General features: G+C 55.9%; 1 protein-coding gene across 2 annotated transcripts in view; it reads right to left on the bottom strand.

The window, feature by feature from the left end:
• Positions 1–202: 202 nt before the first annotated feature.
• LOC118175262 (carboxyl-terminal PDZ ligand of neuronal nitric oxide synthase protein-like) overlaps positions 203–16,906 on the bottom strand; it is a 38,440-nt gene continuing 21,736 nt past the window's right edge. For both annotated transcript variants that reach the window (XM_035341261.1, XM_035341262.1), the window contains exons 4-12: positions 6,165–6,257; positions 5,307–5,365; positions 4,614–4,722; positions 4,369–4,510; positions 3,858–4,018; positions 2,323–2,490; positions 1,873–2,038; positions 1,424–1,784; positions 203–903 (exon numbers count right to left, since the gene is read on the bottom strand). In XM_035341261.1, coding sequence (XP_035197152.1) covers positions 414–903; positions 1,424–1,784; positions 1,873–2,038; positions 2,323–2,490; positions 3,858–4,018; positions 4,369–4,510; positions 4,614–4,722; positions 5,307–5,365; positions 6,165–6,257 — 1,749 coding nt within the window. In that variant the 3' untranslated portion in view covers positions 203–413. The remainder of the gene's footprint in view (positions 904–1,423; positions 1,785–1,872; positions 2,039–2,322; positions 2,491–3,857; positions 4,019–4,368; positions 4,511–4,613; positions 4,723–5,306; positions 5,366–6,164; positions 6,258–16,906) is intronic.

The following is a 16,906-nucleotide window of genomic DNA, read 5'->3' as shown; positions in this document are numbered from 1 at the left end:
GCGCCATCCTCATCCAGTGTGCCCTGGCATCCAGCAGTGCTGTTTGCAGCCACCCCACAGCACTGGGGGTGAAGGAGGCACCCCTGCTGCAGGAAGTTTGGGGTGGCCCCGGGCTGTCTGCAGCCAGCAGCAGGGACGTAGTGATGAGCGTGGTCTGTGCCCCGGCCGGACAGCAGCGGTGAGAGCTCCCCAGAGGCAGGGACCCACGTGGCACCCCGACCAGAGGCAGGACAGACAGACAAGGACAGGGGACAGCGGGAGGGCAGTGTGAGCTGGTGCACCAGGCAGGGACAGAGAAGGGACCTGCTGCCCAGGGGGGACACGAGGGCCCCCAACCCCAGCGCAGGCAGGGAAGCGGTGTGGATGGAGCCGCTGGGACTGCCTCCAGCCAGCTGCCACACGCCGTGGTCTGACTAAGAGGGGACCCTGCTGGGCCCCACAGTAGTGTCCAGCTCCGGTTCCAGCAGCTCATCTTCCGAGAAGCTGATGTGTAGGCAGGTGTCGTCCACAGGAGAGAAGGGCAGTATGCTGTCTGTGGGGCTCACCAGCACGGCCAAGTCCTTGCCCAGGACCTCACTGGCTGCAGGGTCGTGGCAGCTGGATGGTGGGGACGTGTGCCCGTTCTCTCCAGCCCTGTCCTTGCTGAGAACACGCTGGAAGGTCCTGGAGGGGACGGGCTCTGTGCTGGCGGCAGCGCTCCAAGCAGGAGTCCTTGCCTCAGAGTCCAAGAGGGTGAGGGAGCTGGCAGTGATGTTGGTGAGGCTGGACACGCTGGGGCTGGGAAGGCTCACATGGGCAGTGCTCTCGGGTTTAGCCTCCACTTCCAGGCTCGGGGAGGTCTTGCTTGACCTCTTGCGTAGGATGGGTGGCGGCGGGTTCAGCTTGGGAATGGGCTGCTGGCGCCTGGGAAGCAAGAGCAGAAAGGAGGTGATGGGCAAGTAGTTACTTACCTGTGCAGACGGCTCGGTCTGGCTGCCCCAGGCTCTCCAAAAGGCAGACGCCTTTTGTGGCTCCATTCAGTGCAACCCATTGCTGCATAAGCTGGAGTTGGGTTGCTGCAGTGATGTGGTATTGACCACCTCGCTCCAGGAGGACAGGAGCAGGACAGACAGCGACCCTCATCTCTGTCCCCAGGGGTGGACACGGTGGATTCCACACCCGGCTCTGCCCTCCTGGTCTCAGCCAGTGCACAGACCCTGTGCTGCCCGTCCCTGCCCCTGAGCCACGGGACCAAGAGCACAGCCCTCCCTCCCCGTGCCCCGGGCAGTTGTGAGCACCTGCTGCAGGCGCTGTGCTGTCGTACTGCTTTTGGCTGGGATAAAGTTAATTTTCTTCATATTAATTCACTACGGTTTGGCTTAGCGATGAAAGCACTGCGGTGCTCCTGCTCCAGCTGGTGGGAGCAGAGGCAGCGGATCCCCACCTGTCCTCGTCCCCTCTGTCCACGTCCTCTGCCTTCTGCCGGCTGCTCCCGTTGAGCAGAGCCACGTCGCTGACCTCGGAGCCCTCCACGCGCCTGCTGAGCCCGTCCTGCCCCTCCAGCGCAGCGGCCAAGCTCTCGTCCCCCTCCTTGCTGCCGAAGCAGGGGCCGCCCCTCTCCAGGCCGAGCAGGTTGAGGTAGGAATCCCCAGCGCCCAGGGCCGACAGCGAGCGGGGGCCCACGGGGCTGCCCAGGACGCTGGCGGGCGTGGAGGTGGAGGGCAGGGCAATGTCCAGGCTGTAGTGGTTCTTCAGGTTGAGGGACAGCGACTGCGCCAGGGACAGGTTCTGCAGCGAGCGGTCAACTGCGGCGACGGGGAGAGAGACGAAGGGTGAGTGAGGAGCTGTGATCGTCCCCGGAGCTGGCAGCGCCCGGTCCCCGTGCCCGCTCACCCGGCTGCCGGCGCTGTGCCCGGCTCTCCAGCGCCTTCAGCTGCCGCACCAGCAGCGAGACGTGCTGCAGCAGGTCGCGGTTGGTCAGCAGCAGCTGCCGCACCCGGGCCTGCGCCTCGATGCGCGCCGCCGTCTCTGCCGCCAGCTGGTCCTTCAGCAGCTGCACCTGCGGGGCGGGACGGGGCTGCGGGGCCGGAGCCTCCCCGGGCACCCCCGGAGCATCCCCGGGCACCCCCGGCTCCCCCAGAGCCCTCCCCGGAGCATCCCCGGGTCCCCCCCCCCAAGCTCCCCGGGCACCCCCCGGCTCTCCGCGGGGCTTGGGCGCCCTCTGCCGGTCCTCGGGGCCCCCACGGGCCGGGAGCGGCTGCCCGGTACCGGGCGGCCCCGTCCCGGTGCTGCAGGGCGAGGAGAGGGGCTGGAGGTGTCCCCCCGGGAAGGCAGGACGCGTACCTGAGCCACCGCCACCTGCGTCTGCTGCTGCTGCTGGAGGAGCTGCTGCTGGAGCAGCTGGAGGCAGTGCTGGGAGGCCAGCGGCGTGATGGAGGCTGAGGAGCAGGGGCTGCCGGGGCTGAGCAGCTGCTGGGAGCCGGCCGGGCACAGGGAGCAGCTCTCCGAGTCCTGGCGTGGGGAAAAAAAAAAGCCCGGTGGGAGGGTTGGTTAGCTCGGGCTGGGGTTCAGACAGCAGCTCCCCAGGAGTTTGCTGGGGCCCCGCGGCACTGACATGGGGGACAGAGCTGCCCCCGCAGGAGTGCTGAGGGGGGCAGTGCTGGGTGCTGTGCATCCGTGTGAGCACGGTTTGGAGCGAGCCCAGCTCTGGGAGCTGGCGGAGCTGTGCTGCCTGAGCCTGGCTGCAGCATGGAGCAGGGAGGGCAGGGTGCTGGGAGGGGGCGGCTGCAGCCACCCAAAGCCCCCCCCTGCCTTCCTCACACTGCCCAGAACCAGGCTGGGCACTGCTCGCTGCTCAGCTGCCAGAACCCCCCCTCGTGCCCACGCTGTGCTGTGCACCCCCAGCACCCCGCATCCCAGCGTGGGCCCTGCAGAGCCCCGGCCAGCGCAGCGCAGGGGCGGTGACCCCACGGCCATGTCACCTGCTCCTGGGCAGCGAGGTGGCACCAGGGCAGCAGCGGGCAGATCCACATCTAAACGTTAAAGCAGAGCAAAGCCCAGCCTTCTGAGCCAAGGAAATAAATCCAATTGAATGCGTTTCATCGCAGCTGTTTGCAGCCAGGCTCTGCAAGCGATACAATTGTGTGAAATGAAATGATGCCATTAAGGCAGCCAGGAAACGCTCGCTGAACAGATCTGCAGAGCCGCTATTCATTACGGCGTGCCCACGGCCAGCACCGAGCACCCTTGGTGCCTTCGCTGCAGAGGCTGGGCTGTCCCGAGGGATGCTGCTGCCTGGGGGAGGCAGGGAGCTGGGGTCACTGACAGAACACAGATGGGCGACCACAGCAGACCAGCCCTGGGGCCCAGAAACCCACCTGCATGGTGCCCAAATGCTCGCCTTGCTGAAGACACCTCTCAGTCTCCCCCTGTTAACAGGGTGCTGCTGCTGATGGGGTCCCCGCCTCATTTTCCCTTTCCAGCGCTGTGTGATAGCTCTCAGGACCCTCCTATGCTCTGCCCTGCACCAGGGGACTCTGATGGGTTGGGGAAGCTCTCGGACACAGCCTAGCCACAGGTCAGCTGGATGCTGAGCAGCCAGCCCTGCCACGGGTCTGCCCAGGGAAACCGGGGTGCTTCGCCCATGGTGGTGACAGCCCTGGCCGGCTCTGTGTGTCCTGTGAGCCCGAGCTGCCTCGTGCCATGGGGCACAGGGGTCTGGCTGGTCAAGGTGTGCTTCAGCAGCCGGGCTGCTGAGCTGCCCCAGGGCACCAGGAAGGTGGGCTCTGCAGTGGGGGCTGCACAGAAGACTCCTCCCCACAACACCGTGAGCAGAAGGACATCAGCAGCGTCCCCAGCCTGGCCCCATGCACTTTTACCTGGCAGTTCTTGTCCTTGGTGCCTTGTCCAGGTTTCAGCACACTGAGCTCACCCCTGGCAGCAGGCAGCTCTCCTGGTCCCCTCTCAGACACGCAGATGCCATCAGAGTCGAGGCCAACCTCGTCCATGTCTGTGATCTTGGAGCCCTTTATCTGGTGCACTTCAAACGAGACGGATAAAATGAACCAAGCACAGCCACCAGCTGGGGCCGCCAGCCCCACAACAGCCCAGGAAGAAGAGCCAAGGACCAAGCCTTGCTTCAAGTCTCCGTGTGCTGCGGTGGGGCAGGAGCGAGGCAGCATGCCAGGCCACCACCCTGCTGGAAAAGGAAGCTCAGCCTCTGCGTTCCCAGGATGGGGAGGTGGGAAGGCTGGATCCCCCGTGGCCCCAGACAGAAGGGCCATGAAGCTCTCGCTGTCAGCAGAGCTAGCCCACAAGGACAAGTCACTGTGCAGCCCCCCAACCCAACACATCTCTGCTGCCTGGACCCCATGGGGAGCTGGACGTCACCTTCGGGCGGCTGCTCCTCTGCTGACTTGTCGCTGGCGCCGTCTGCCTGGCCGTCGGCGTTCTGCAGGGCGTGCTGCAGGCTCAGCTTGTGGCACACCTCAAAGGCCTGGCCCACTGTGCGCACCACGCGCATGGCCTGGCTCTGCGGAGCACAGCCCCCCCGTCAGCCCTGGGTGGGGGTCCCACAGCCCCATCCACCCCCCAGCAGGTGGGGCGCGGGGCCCGACGTGGCCGCAGTGTCCTACCTTCTTCTTGGATTTGAAGACGTTGCACCTGAAGGAGTTGTTGGCGCCGTCCCTCGCGATGTAGCTAAATATTTTCAGGTCTTGCGAGTCGTGAGACACGTAGAAGATTCTGGGGGAAGCACAGGGGGAATTAGACACGCAGAAGAAGCTCTTTCCCCAGACATACCTGTTGGAAAAGCCCCTGGACAGAGCCCTGAAGGATTTTTTGAGTTCTGCCACCACCAGGCACAGAGCAGCAGGAGATGCCTCTGGGTGGCACTTCTCCAGGTACCTGGAGATCTCAGAGCAGGTGCTATGGCAATCAGTGCATCCCGTATGGGTTATTCCCTCTAAGAACTCATGCCCCAGCATCAGGCCCTTCTTCAGAGGCTCAGAGCGAGCCGTGCTCTGCAGGGGCCCTCAGGAAGCTGTCCTCTGCGTTAGCATCAGAGAGCAATTCAGGTTGAAGGGATCTCTGCAGGTCATCGTCTGACCCCTGCTCAGTGCAGAGCCAGCTTCAAAGCCAGCTCAGTCCGTCTGTCTCACTCCCAAAAATGCACGAAAAAGATTCTCAGCCAGCAGTAATTTTGCGGCCTCATTAATTTTTCACGGAGCTTTGAGAGCCAGCCCTCTCGGAGGTGGAAGAAGCAGGAGGACAGCTCTGCATCCCCCCAGGGCTGGATGAAAGCACCTGGGGTGCGCCCCAGCACGTACCTGTACACGGGATCGTGCATCACCACCATCTTGCTCTCGTCCCAGGTCCACTCCTTACGCTGTAAACAGGGCAGAAGCACAGTTAGCCTGGATTACAGGCACTGAAACTCCACCACGCCGATGGCAGGACCCACGGAAAAAGGCATGTTTGTCCCCAAGCCAAGATCGGGGCTACAGCTGGACTGGTTTAATGGTGGTGGACTTGGCAGTGCCAGCTAAAGGTTGGGCCAGATTTTCTTAGGGGTCTTTTGCAACTGAAGGGATTCTGTGACTGTGTTAGCAGTGGCTGCTTGGTTGGTATCTTGGATTAAAATAGATTTCTTTGATCATTTATCATATCTGGTCATCTGATCATAGCCTCCAGGGCTGAAAACTCTTTCGAAGATTAATTTATAGATTAATTTATATCATTGAATGTACAGAACATTAACACGTTTTTGGGAACAAGGCTCTGAGTGGGGGCTTGGGAGATTGGGGGCAGCCGCTGGCTCTCCTCGGGTGCGAGCCCAGGGATGGGGCTCAGCCCGTGCGGAGAGCTGAGGGGTGCGCAGCCGAGGCAGTGCGGAGGAAACCTGCCAGAGTTAACAAGGAAAAGAAACAGCATTTCCTGAAAGCCTTACATTTTTTGACAGAAAAAACCCTCCTCCCACAGTGTAATTTTCCCACTTTTTTTTTTTTTTAGTGAGATTTTGCTATAATTTTTTTTGGGGGGTGAAAAACTGAGGTTTTTTCCTTGTGAAAATTCTGTGTGTTTCTTAAGGCCATTTCTGGTTAGAAGTCTGACTCCTCTGAGCAGCAGCAATGCTCTGACATGGTCAAGGCCAATGTCCCGGGCACGCTGGGCTGGAGAAGCCTCACCTTCTGCTTCTTGCGCAGGATCACCTTCACGCCGTCCACGGACACAATGATGCTCACCTTCTTCTTCTTTATGTTCTTGGCTTTGAATTCATACTGATGGGAAGACAAAGGCGGGTTAGAAGAGAGGTAGGACCGGACTGTGCAGCACTGGTCAGTGCTTCACGTGAAAATGTTTTTGTTTTTAATCCCAGCTGCCGAGGGAAGCAGTCCTTGCTTTATCCCTCTGAAAAAAAACCCTGTTGGAGGGACCCGCTGCTGGAGCTGGGGTGCCAGTAGGATCCTGCCCTTGTCAGTGGTGCCCCTCGGGAGGGGACAAGTGGCTCTCCATCCTCTGGACCGCACCAGGAGCCACGTTGTCCCAGCCTGTGATGGGAGCTCGGCTCGCTAGGCAGGGTCCTGGTGGAGCCCAGTGCAGGGCTCCCAGGGGTGAGGGTGCTGTGACAAGGAGGGGCTTTTGGGCTGGTGCTGGGCCAGAGACCAGCAGCCCAGGTTCTGTGTGGACAGGACACGGCCAGGGGCTGTTAATGCAGACCCACGTGGAATTTCCTGACATGCTGGCATTTGAAACACCTTGCATAGTCCAGCGGGACCTGCACCAGTGGCTTGCCGGGGGGTGGCTCTTGTGGCAGGCACTAAGCAGGGATTTCTGGCATCTCCAGTGCCCTTGTATTTCAGTGCTGCAGTGCACGGGGAATATAAAATCACTTACGAGTTGCAGGGAGGGCCAGATGGGTGGCGGTAACGCAATTATATCTCAGTCATTGACATAATCACATTAACCTCGGTGCGCTCCGTATCTCTAGAGAAAAAACCAACTCCTTATCTGCAGGTGTCTGCAGTTTGAACTCGCCTCCATTTGTGTTAAAAATTAAACTGCTGGCTTTTAAATGTTGCTTGTGATGATAACTAAGAAGCACGGCAGAGCCCTTCCACTCTGGGGACCTGTATTAACCATGCTGATCCCTGCCGGCCCCATTTTAGGCACTGGTTCTGGCTTCCAAACACAGCATTTTGATACCCCGTATTTTTTTCGGCAGTCCCTGTAAGCCACGCTAGCCTTACAGGCAGAAAATTGGATGGCTTTTCATGCTTATCGGGCTTTTGATGATGCTCATTGAATTCTTAGCACTGCAAAGGTGCTGGTATCAGACAGACCCCTGATTAAACCATAGCCCTTTGATCTCCCCGTGAATTATTACTCTGAGACGAGCTCTTTAAAAATCTATCTATAGCACCACTGCGCGTGAAGCCAGAGCTAAATGTGATGTACACGTATATGTAGGGAGGAGTGAAAGTGATGGGCGAGGCGTCAGGCACATCCCTCGGATTTTGGGCAGCCTGCACGAGCTCACGGGCAGCACACAGCAGTGGGGCTTCTCCCAGCCCCTGCCCCAGCCTCAGCCCTGGTCCTGCCGCTGCTCCCAGCTCCGCCAGGCTGTGGCTGCACCCTCCTTGCTCTCAGCTCCGCCAAGCTGCTGCTCCTCATGTGCTGGCATGGATGTAAAAAAAGAAGCAAAAAAAAAAAATGGGAGAGATTGTTCTGCCCGCTAAAGAGCTATTTATCTTTCTTTGTACACAAATGGCTGGGAAAATACTAGCCGAGCTTTCCAAGAAAGAGAGAGCAATGCAGTGTATTTTCCCCTTGTAGCAACAGGGGTGCAATTACATTCAAACAAGGCTCTTTACTCAGAGGCTTTAAGCAAAGTCCAAGTCTGGGTTTTGCAGAGATATTTTTTTCTTTCTGCCTTGGACAGAAAGCAAACGACCGGGAGCAGCAGCAGTGCACGGCCAGGCAGTGCCAGAAGTGAAGGGGAAGCCTCCTTCAGCACCAGGTCCTGCATGCCCTGACCTCAGGACGGGCTCTGGAGTGGACCCACGCCAGACATTGGCCCCGCAGACAGCCACAGGGCTGGTGTGAACTGCCCTGCCCTGCCCTCGTCCCTTTTGTGGGCTGGTGTCGAGCCAGAGGTCAGAGCTTGGCCTGAAAATGATTCAAATCCACAGGGCCTTGAAATCCTTCTTGAAGGGTGAGACCCCTGAATCTGCCTTCTGAGATTCGAGTTATTCTCCTGCTGCTTGTGTTATCCCATGGGGGGATCTTTCTGGATGTTAAGGAGTCGGGAGTTGCCCCTGGAAGTGGAGACCCAGTGGGCAAACCTGGTGCTTTTATTAGCTATGGAGAGAGGAGGGGACATTTTATTAAAAATGCAGGTCACAAAAGGGCATTGCATCTCACCTAATTTAGGAGCTTCATTAATTCTATTTCTGATGTGTCTGACCTGGAATACTTTCCATTTTTGTTTTCAAATGCCTGTGTTCAGGTCCTTGCCTCTCATACGGTCCCCCACACTGTTGGCATGTAATATTAACTTACCCAAGAGCTAAAGACTGTATGACTAGAAATGTTAATGGCGCTGCGTAATGCATATTTCATCTGATAATTCCACCCAAGCAGATATAAATTACACATGCAGTTACCCGCTTCCATCTGCTGATGAAAGAGCTGGGCTAATGCACATCTGAAATCATATGCAGTTTCCAGCACTAAGAACAACTTGCATGAATAGAGTTATTCAAGGAAGCAATTCTTAATGTGATTAATTACTGAAGGTATCAGGGCCTTCATTATGCAAATGAAAAATGTCATAAAATAGAGAGTTTGCAAGTCCTGGAGGCAGGCTCTGTTTCCAAAAAGTGCACCTTCCTCATTAACAGAGAGTAGAAGGGCCGGACCCGAGGGAGCTGCAGGAGCCAGCACCCGCTCGGTGCCATGGTTTGCAGAGGTGTACGGGAAGGCGAGGCAGAGGCTCTCTGGGTTTATGAGACAGGAGTAAGTGGGTAAATACTTTGTTTGCATGCCTGAAGGACAATGCCACAGGCTTGGGAATGGCCTGTTTCTTCCTGCAGCTGTAAATTCTTCAGCCAGCCCAGCTTGCTGTCCAGTCCCCCTCCTGGCCCAGCAGCCTTGGGATTTCTGTGTCCCTAAAGAACCCTGCGGCGAGGCACAGCCCCGGCCCCTTCCCAAGCTTTGCCCAGCAGATAGACACCGGAGGCACGGCAATGAGGGGAAGAGATCTGCTCAGCCCTGCTCTCCTGCAGAAGGCTACTGGTGGCCCTGCACAGCAACAGGCCCGTGGCAGGACCAGGGGGGTGAGGAGGCCTCTCCCCCCCGCCGCAGTCAGCACCCTCTGATGCCGCCTGGATGCCGTGCTAGGAATTAATACTGCAGAGAATCCAAGTATTTCTGCTTCAGGAATGTTATTAATTTCTGACCAAACCGGCCTGCACGGAATGGGGACACGGTGTTATCTCAACTTCTGTTTGAATTATTGATGCTTGGAGGGCTGCTGCTTGGAAATGATGCCACAAAAAACCCGTGGGCTTTGCTCTCGGCAAGGGCAGATTACCGGCGCTTTGGCTCTGACAAACGAGCACTGTAAGTTCCCACACCCTTTGGGCCACCGGCTACAGCCCCGTCTCAAATCCCCTGGCGAGTCTCCACGTCCCCTGCTGCAGCACACCTTCAGGTGACAGACCTTCGGGGAGGACACCCTCTCGGGTCACCCCTGAGCCCCACGGGCTCCATCGGGAAGCCACCGGCTCCCAGCCTTCCCTTTGCTCCTCCTGGAAAGCAAGCATCTGCCTGAATCCTCCACACTGCCGGGGCTGGGGGCCACAGCCGGTCTGAATGGGGCTGGGCATAGCCTGGGGCTGTGCCGCAGTAACTGGGCAACACGGACACAAAACCCGGCAGGAAGCGGCGCAGCCCAGGAGCGCGCCTCCTGCCCAGTGGAAAAACGAGAATTTATGGTCCTTGGAAACATAAAACTGCCCAGGGGAAGGCAGAACCCGAGCAGGGAGTACAATAGGCAAGGAGAATGCTGGCAACGGACCCAAAGTCTTTTTTTTCTCATTTAAATTAGCTCTTTCCCCCCCCAGCAATCTTTCTGCAGGCACTGCAGGCTGTCCTCGCGCGGTGACCTGGGGGGTGCCAGGAGCAGCCACAGCGAGGACACGGGGTCACCGCTGTCACGCAGGATTTACATTGCCCTCATTGGCGCTCCGGCTGCGCTGCTTGCTGCCTGGGGAGCTGGGGAGGATGGGGCTTGTGCTTTGGTGCCAGGGGGAAGGACAGTCTGCAGGCTCAGGCACCCAGAAGGTCTCCCCGTGCTCTGGCCTGGTCTCCGCCGCACGCCGAAAGATGAAGTACATGGCTGCTTTCCTGCCCATCAGCTCTGCACATAGCCCTGGGAGACGCAGGCAGCAGGCACAGGGTCCCCGGGGAGCTCCATGCTCCTTCACGAGGTCTCCACCTACACCTCAGGCCCGTGGTCGGTCTGTGTGCAACCACCCCACGGTGCCGACAGCCCTGACCACAGCCTGAGCTGCAGGAGCTTGCAGCCTCGGCTTTGATCAGTGCTGGCGAGGAACCCAGGGGCTAGGCCAGGCCCCACTGACTGATTTATGGGGCTGCTGCGGGCAGCCTGGAGCCAGTGCTCTATGTGTGGTGGTTCTGCTTGGGTACAGGAGCTGGAGACAACTTGTCACATATCTGTGTTCAAAGTATTAATGGGAAAATCCAGTCTAAAGTTCAACATTTCTTCAACACACCTCAGCCAAGGTATGCAAAACCATCTGCTTCCTGGCCCTGGCTCGGTCCAGCAGGCAGGGAATGGCTATTTGAGATGGGAGGTGGAAGCAGAGGTACTGGCAGGCTCGTACAGGGCCAGGGGATGGACTCCAGGATAACTGAACCCCAGCACTTGGATCTAGCTGGGGGACAGCCCTTGTTCTTCACAGCCTGCCACCAAGCCCAGCTCCATGCAGGGTCTCTCTCTTGGTGGGCTGTGCTGACACCTCAGGTTATTCTCGTTTTGACAACTTCACAGCGACAGAAGGGTGCACAGGCACCGGTTTGCATTTATCTGCAGAGATGTGGAAAGCTACTAGCTCTGCAGCTTACTGCCCTGACCACAGGGTGCACAGAATTATCTGCTGGTTTCCACCTGGACAACACACACCCAGCGCCAGGGCCCTGAGGCCACAACAGGCCTTAACAGTCCTGACCAGCTTCACCTGGGGCCTCCACCACACCCCCACGCACTGGGCACATGGGCTCCATTTAAGCTCGGCTTTGGGCCTTCAGCCCCTTCCCTGAGCCGTGGTGTGGGGGTGTTGGTCTCCAGCTGAGCCCCAGCCGTGACTGCCATGGACCCGTTGATCCCGACCTGTGCACCGACATCCCAGCTTGGCCTCAAACCAGTCTCATCTCCATGGACCTGCCCGATGATCTGGACTCCTGGCTGAAGCTGGCTACTGCACCAGGGCTCTGCTCTGCTCACCTTGCTCAGGTATTACGGGATGGGCCCAGGGTGGTGAGGTCCCTGTTGTCCAAACCCCTTGCTAGTGGCCAGGCTCTTGCTGCAACCAAGCTGTGCTGCAGTTTGGGAGAGGGATGAAATAAAAACCTGAATTAAGCTAGGATAATATTTGCATTTCTGGACTTTCTAATTTGGCACTGTCAGCACTGTATGAATGGGTCTAAGCTGCAGGTCTTCATGGCCATGTACCTGCCAAGCCCTCAGGCAGCAGGAGGGCACTTCAGCCCTGATCCTGTCTTAGTTCACAACTGCAGCTCCAAAAGAAACTTCTTGAAAGTTGTCTGTAAATGGCAAGGGGCATGTGAGCTTGGCCTAGCCTCTATTAGTTTTGGCTCTGGACACGTTTCAGCTCTCTGCAGAGACACAGGCATTTTCTGTCTCTTTTTAGGATGCTCTTTAGGGGACCAAGGTTTATGGACGAGGCACCACCAGGAATGCTGGGCATGCCTGGCCTGGCTGCCTCATATAAACTCTTGGTTTGTCTTTGTAGTCAATCTCTGGGGTGGTTTATGAGAATGAAGCCACAAGACTGCTGAGCATCTAGCAAAAAAATCACTCGTAGGAAGCTGTACCACATACCGCCCCCCTGCCAACGTTTTGGAAGCTGCAGAGAAGCAGTCTGTGGTAACGGTAGGCAGCCTGTGGATCCAGGCTCTCTGGATGCTCCCTCTCCACAACAGTTTTCAGGCTCCAGTTATATTAAAAATCAATGCTGTATGGTTGTTTCAGCTCAAGGAGCTTGTGCTGCATCCCCTTGCAGACACCCTGCTTTTGTCATCCCAGTTTTTTGTCCCTCACCCTGGTAGAGTGAGGGTCTGTGGAAAACCTGAGGCAAGCAAGCACTCTTTTTAAGAAAACAGTTCCTTTCAGGTAAGGAGCTGCACAGCTCAGTGAAACATGTCTGACAGTTCTCTGCTTTCATAAATATTCAAAACCAGCCATTACCGTGAGCTGACTAATCTGAGATCTTCCCTTGAACAGAGCTTTCCACTCAGGCCCTTTTGCAGACATCAGTCTTGAACTGTAGCTTCTTTCTGGGATGGGCGGACGTTAACCAGAGTCCCAGCATGGGAAACTGAGGCAGGGTGACTCACCAGGAGCTCACCTGGCAAGTCGAGGCACAGCAGAGCTGAAATCAGGAGTTTCCAGCACCCACTCACAGTAAGGATTACGCATCCCCACTGCACAGAATGTGCAAACCTGCGATCCCCCGTGGGGCTGCAGTCCCCACAGCCCACCCAGTAACCACCAGAGCAGCTCAGGACCCTGTCCCAAGCTGGCGAGAGGCTGTGCTGCAGGGTGTCTTGAGCCATGCTCTCTGAGAGCCTACCTATAGCGCAGATGAGCTTGGAGAGAAATGCTGCAGGCGCTATGAGGATGCTGCCTGCGGCTGGAAGTTGGTCAGGTAAGGGCAAGGCAAAGAAAAGCACTGCCTTTCGTGCACATCTCTTTTGAGTTCTGAGGGAATCCTGCTTCCTGAGGTTCTGCAAAGCATTTAGATAGGCATGTTAGTTTAGGCCTTCTTCATCCCCTTTCTCCCCATCTTTGACAGACCTTATCACGGGAGGTCTCCAACTGCTGGGGTTCCAGAAAGCCTTCAAGGCCAGCCTGGTCTTTTCATGAAAAGATGAGGTGGCAAAGCGAAGACTGTGGCCAGAGTTTAGATGTTCCTCTGAGCCAGCCAAAAGGATGTGGTGCAAAGAGCACTCTGAGTTGCACCCATGGGGGAGACTACAGCTTCTGCAGATGATGGGAGCTGGTGGGGTACAGGCAGTGGCTCTTTAGCTGGGGGTTTCTACCTCTGAAAACAGCCAAGCTGTTCTGGAACAAAGCTGCTTCGTCTGCTTTTTAAAAAGGGTGGGATAAAAGCAGCCTTTTCATTGCCTCCTCCCTGTTAAAAAGATATGTGATGCTGCTGAGCTCCATCCTGAGGCATACAAGCAGCCTACAGCCCAGTGCAAGGTGACATCATCTGGCCTTTGGTGCCTCTCTGACAAAAGCACCATTGTGTGACTGTCACTTCCAGGAGCCCCCCGCTGTCCCCAGGTTTAATAGGGAGCTTTCCCACACGCAGCCATTCTGCCCTTCTCTTGCCAGCGCGGGCCAGTCCCACTTCACAGGGAAGCTGGGTCTTTTTTTCCCCTCCCTACCTCTATTCACTTACAGGAAAAAACAAATTACCTTTTCTGTCCACAGTGCTACCCATCTGCAAGGGGAGGCTAGCAACTGGAGGGAGAGCTGTGGGAGCCAGACGTGGAGCTCTGGCAGTGAATTTGCACGGAAAACCACGAGGGCAGTATGACTGCTGGCTTCCTGGCCGTGCTGAGCCCCACGATATACCTTCACCCTGGTGGGAGCACCTGGTGTCTGCTGTGCACAGATACAGCTGTCATTGTGCCACGCTGTCCTTCAGCAGCTGCTTGGAGCTAGTGCTCTTCCCTGCTCTTAAGCTTGGGTTATTAATTAGTTTCAGTAATTGAAGTAGTGTCTTGGGACCCCACCCCAAAGGAGTCTCATGTACCAGGCACTGAGTGTACGTGAACATAGCTCCTACCCCAAAGCTGCTAAATTATTACAGATGAGCACTTGTTTCATCAGAAGTAAGTCAAATTCACCTGAAATAACCCTTACAAGTGACACTGCAATTATGCACTGAGACACCTTCAAGTAATTCTGTATTTCCCTATAAAAATCACCGCTGAGGCCCTGGCAGAGAAGGCCTCCTGTTCTTGTACACACTATTTTGTATCCTAGTTGCCCTCCAGTCTGGTATGTAGGACAAGAGACAAGTTAAGATACTGGATTTTTTTTTTTTCTTTAAGCCTTGTTCACAAATGCTCAAACAATGAAGAGCAGGAGCCAGGCCTCTGCAGCAGGCTCAGAGCTCCATGAAAAAGCCTCAGACCCCCTACATGGCCGTGGGAAGGTAACAATATTTTGTGCATCGTTTTCTCATATGCAAAACAAGGATGCTCAATTTCTATTTCATTCAGTTCTGGTTACAGCTTGTCCCCTGCTAGTGACAGTTCCACAGCAGCAGGGCCAGGCCACGAGTTGCTGCTCATACAAATCCATGAGCAGGGAGCAACAGGATTTCTGCTGCTCCCTCCAAAGTCCCGTTGTACGCTCAGTCCCTTCCCACTCCTTCCTGTGAGCCTGACATGCTTGCTCATGTGGCAACATCAGTGAGATGTGTGTGAGCCCTGGGGAGGGAGATCAGAGGCAGCAGGGGAGATGTTCTTAGGAAGAATCTAGTTTGCTCCTGAGAAAAGCTGGAGAGCTACATCTGCATGACTAACACCTGCTTCTGGCAAGTGCTGCAGGGAGGGACCATCTCCTGGCTTCTAACTTGCTATTGTGCACCACATGTGTTTTGGGTGCTGTCCTCCAGCCCTGTGTCTCGTGGCTTCTCTTAGCCATCACCTTGAGAAATTAGCATTTTCTTTGTGTAGCTGCAGCAGAGGTAGCAAGCTGGTTGTGCATCTCTAGCTATGAGCAAGCAGAATTTAAGCTAGAATGAAGACCTGAGCTCCATTTGCATGCAGGAACAGCGCTCGATTACAAACTAGACCAGAATGAGAATGTGAGGGATGCCGGGCTGCTTAGTGTGCTGCTTGGTGCAGACCAGGTTTCATGCCTCATTTGCTAGGTGCAATCAGGCTCCCTTCTCTTTCAGGGCAGAAAGCCCTTTGCTAGCTCAAGCCCCGGGTGCAGATGAACCGTTCCATTTCTCAGTGCCAGCTACTTTCGTGAACAGCCTTGCTATGTTCTGGTCTGAGACAGTCAGGGTCTGAAATGATCTGCTTTATTCCCAGGCGAGGGGACTTTCCCGTGTAGCCATTAGTACTATCAATCTCCAGCAGTTCCACTTGAGGAAACATTTCGTACAGAAAGCCCAGAGTTATTGTTGGCCTCCAAGAGCCGCACAAAAAGGACGTGTCTGCATCTGCAGGCACCAGCAGTGCAGCCAGAGCAGGCCATCGAGCTTGGAGGGCGTCAGTCGCTGTAGGGCTACCACAGCCCTGCCTGTAATGTCTGTTAGCAGAGACTGGTGTGCAGGGCTCCTGGCTGAAGCAGCTTGCCTCCTTGGTAAACCCAGCAGGCAGGTCTAATGCTCAGATGTGGCTTGTAAGGGGTTTTCTAGAGCATGCAATTCCCATTGATTTTAGAAGGCATCATGGTTGTTCTGAACAACACACAGGGAATGTAAATGGGTTTAGAAATTTGCCCGGGAGCATTTCTGTAATACAACAGCCAACGAGGAAGGGAGCACACACCTCTGCTGCCGGGCTGCCCGTGGGCAGGGGTCAGTCACATCCAAACAGTGCCCCTATGTGAAGGCACGGAGCAGAGCCAGGCACAGCACAGCTAGCACCCGCTTCTCACTACGTGGTCCTTTGTTAAAAATTACTGAACACTAATACAATTGCCAACAGACGGTGGTGACCTTTCTTTGTGGCAATCCCCAAATCTAAAGGAAGGTCTCTGAGTTCTCAAGCTGTCTGTAAAATCTTACTCTCCGATTTAGAAACAAGGCTGTTACTAGATGAGAGAAAAAAAAAAACATGCTAATTGTGTCATTTACAAAACTAAGAATATTAAACAGTTCAAGGACTCTTTTAGCCTCGGGGGAGCTAATGAGGTTAGTGAATCATGATGAGAAACATAGCCCAAGTTTAGATAGCAGCAAGTATGGATAAGGAGGGCTTTGTGGCATCAGTATTTATCGCCAAAACTGTACCAGCACATCACAGCTCAGCACCTGGCCAAGGCAAGCAGCCTGGGCTTGGATGCAGGGCAACAAAAGAGTGGAGACTGGCATTGCCCTAGGCAAAACCAGGGGAAGAACCCAATGTTCCAGGTCTGGAAGTTTAGACCTTGTAATCATTAACCACAGGAGGCCACAGCAGGACTGAACCAGCCCATGGTGCCTTGGGATCACTGAACCTTAGCAGCTGATTTTGCAGTAGGTGTGGGACAGAAGTGCCCTACTCAAAGCCAATGTCCCAATGCCATATTTCCTGCTCTCTAACAGGAGAGGAGATTGGTGCGTTTATGGGGTCCCACTGATTCCTCAGGAATCACTACTTGAAAGCCCTTAAAGGATTAAACCAGGCATTAGGCATGGAGCTGTACAGCCTGCAAACAGCTGCCTGTGGCAGCCCATCCAGGATAGCAAGCTGCCTGCTTGGGTACAGTGCAGACCCCCAGCAGCAGGTATTGATGGCAGACACCGGTATTTGGGTCATGTCTACTAGAGCGCCCATGTGTCTGAACGGTAAGCACCCTCCTGAAGCCAGCTCTGAGCACCTAGTCCTCCCATCGTGCTACATCTAGTCTTAACATATCTCACTGCTCTTC

Source organism: Oxyura jamaicensis, chromosome 17, assembly GCF_011077185.1.
Source record: "Oxyura jamaicensis isolate SHBP4307 breed ruddy duck chromosome 17, BPBGC_Ojam_1.0, whole genome shotgun sequence".
In the NCBI taxonomy this organism is placed as follows: domain Eukaryota; kingdom Metazoa; phylum Chordata; class Aves; order Anseriformes; family Anatidae; genus Oxyura; species Oxyura jamaicensis.
The sequence above is the reverse complement of the archived record's forward strand: the minus strand, read 5'-3'. Positions and strand labels throughout refer to the sequence as shown.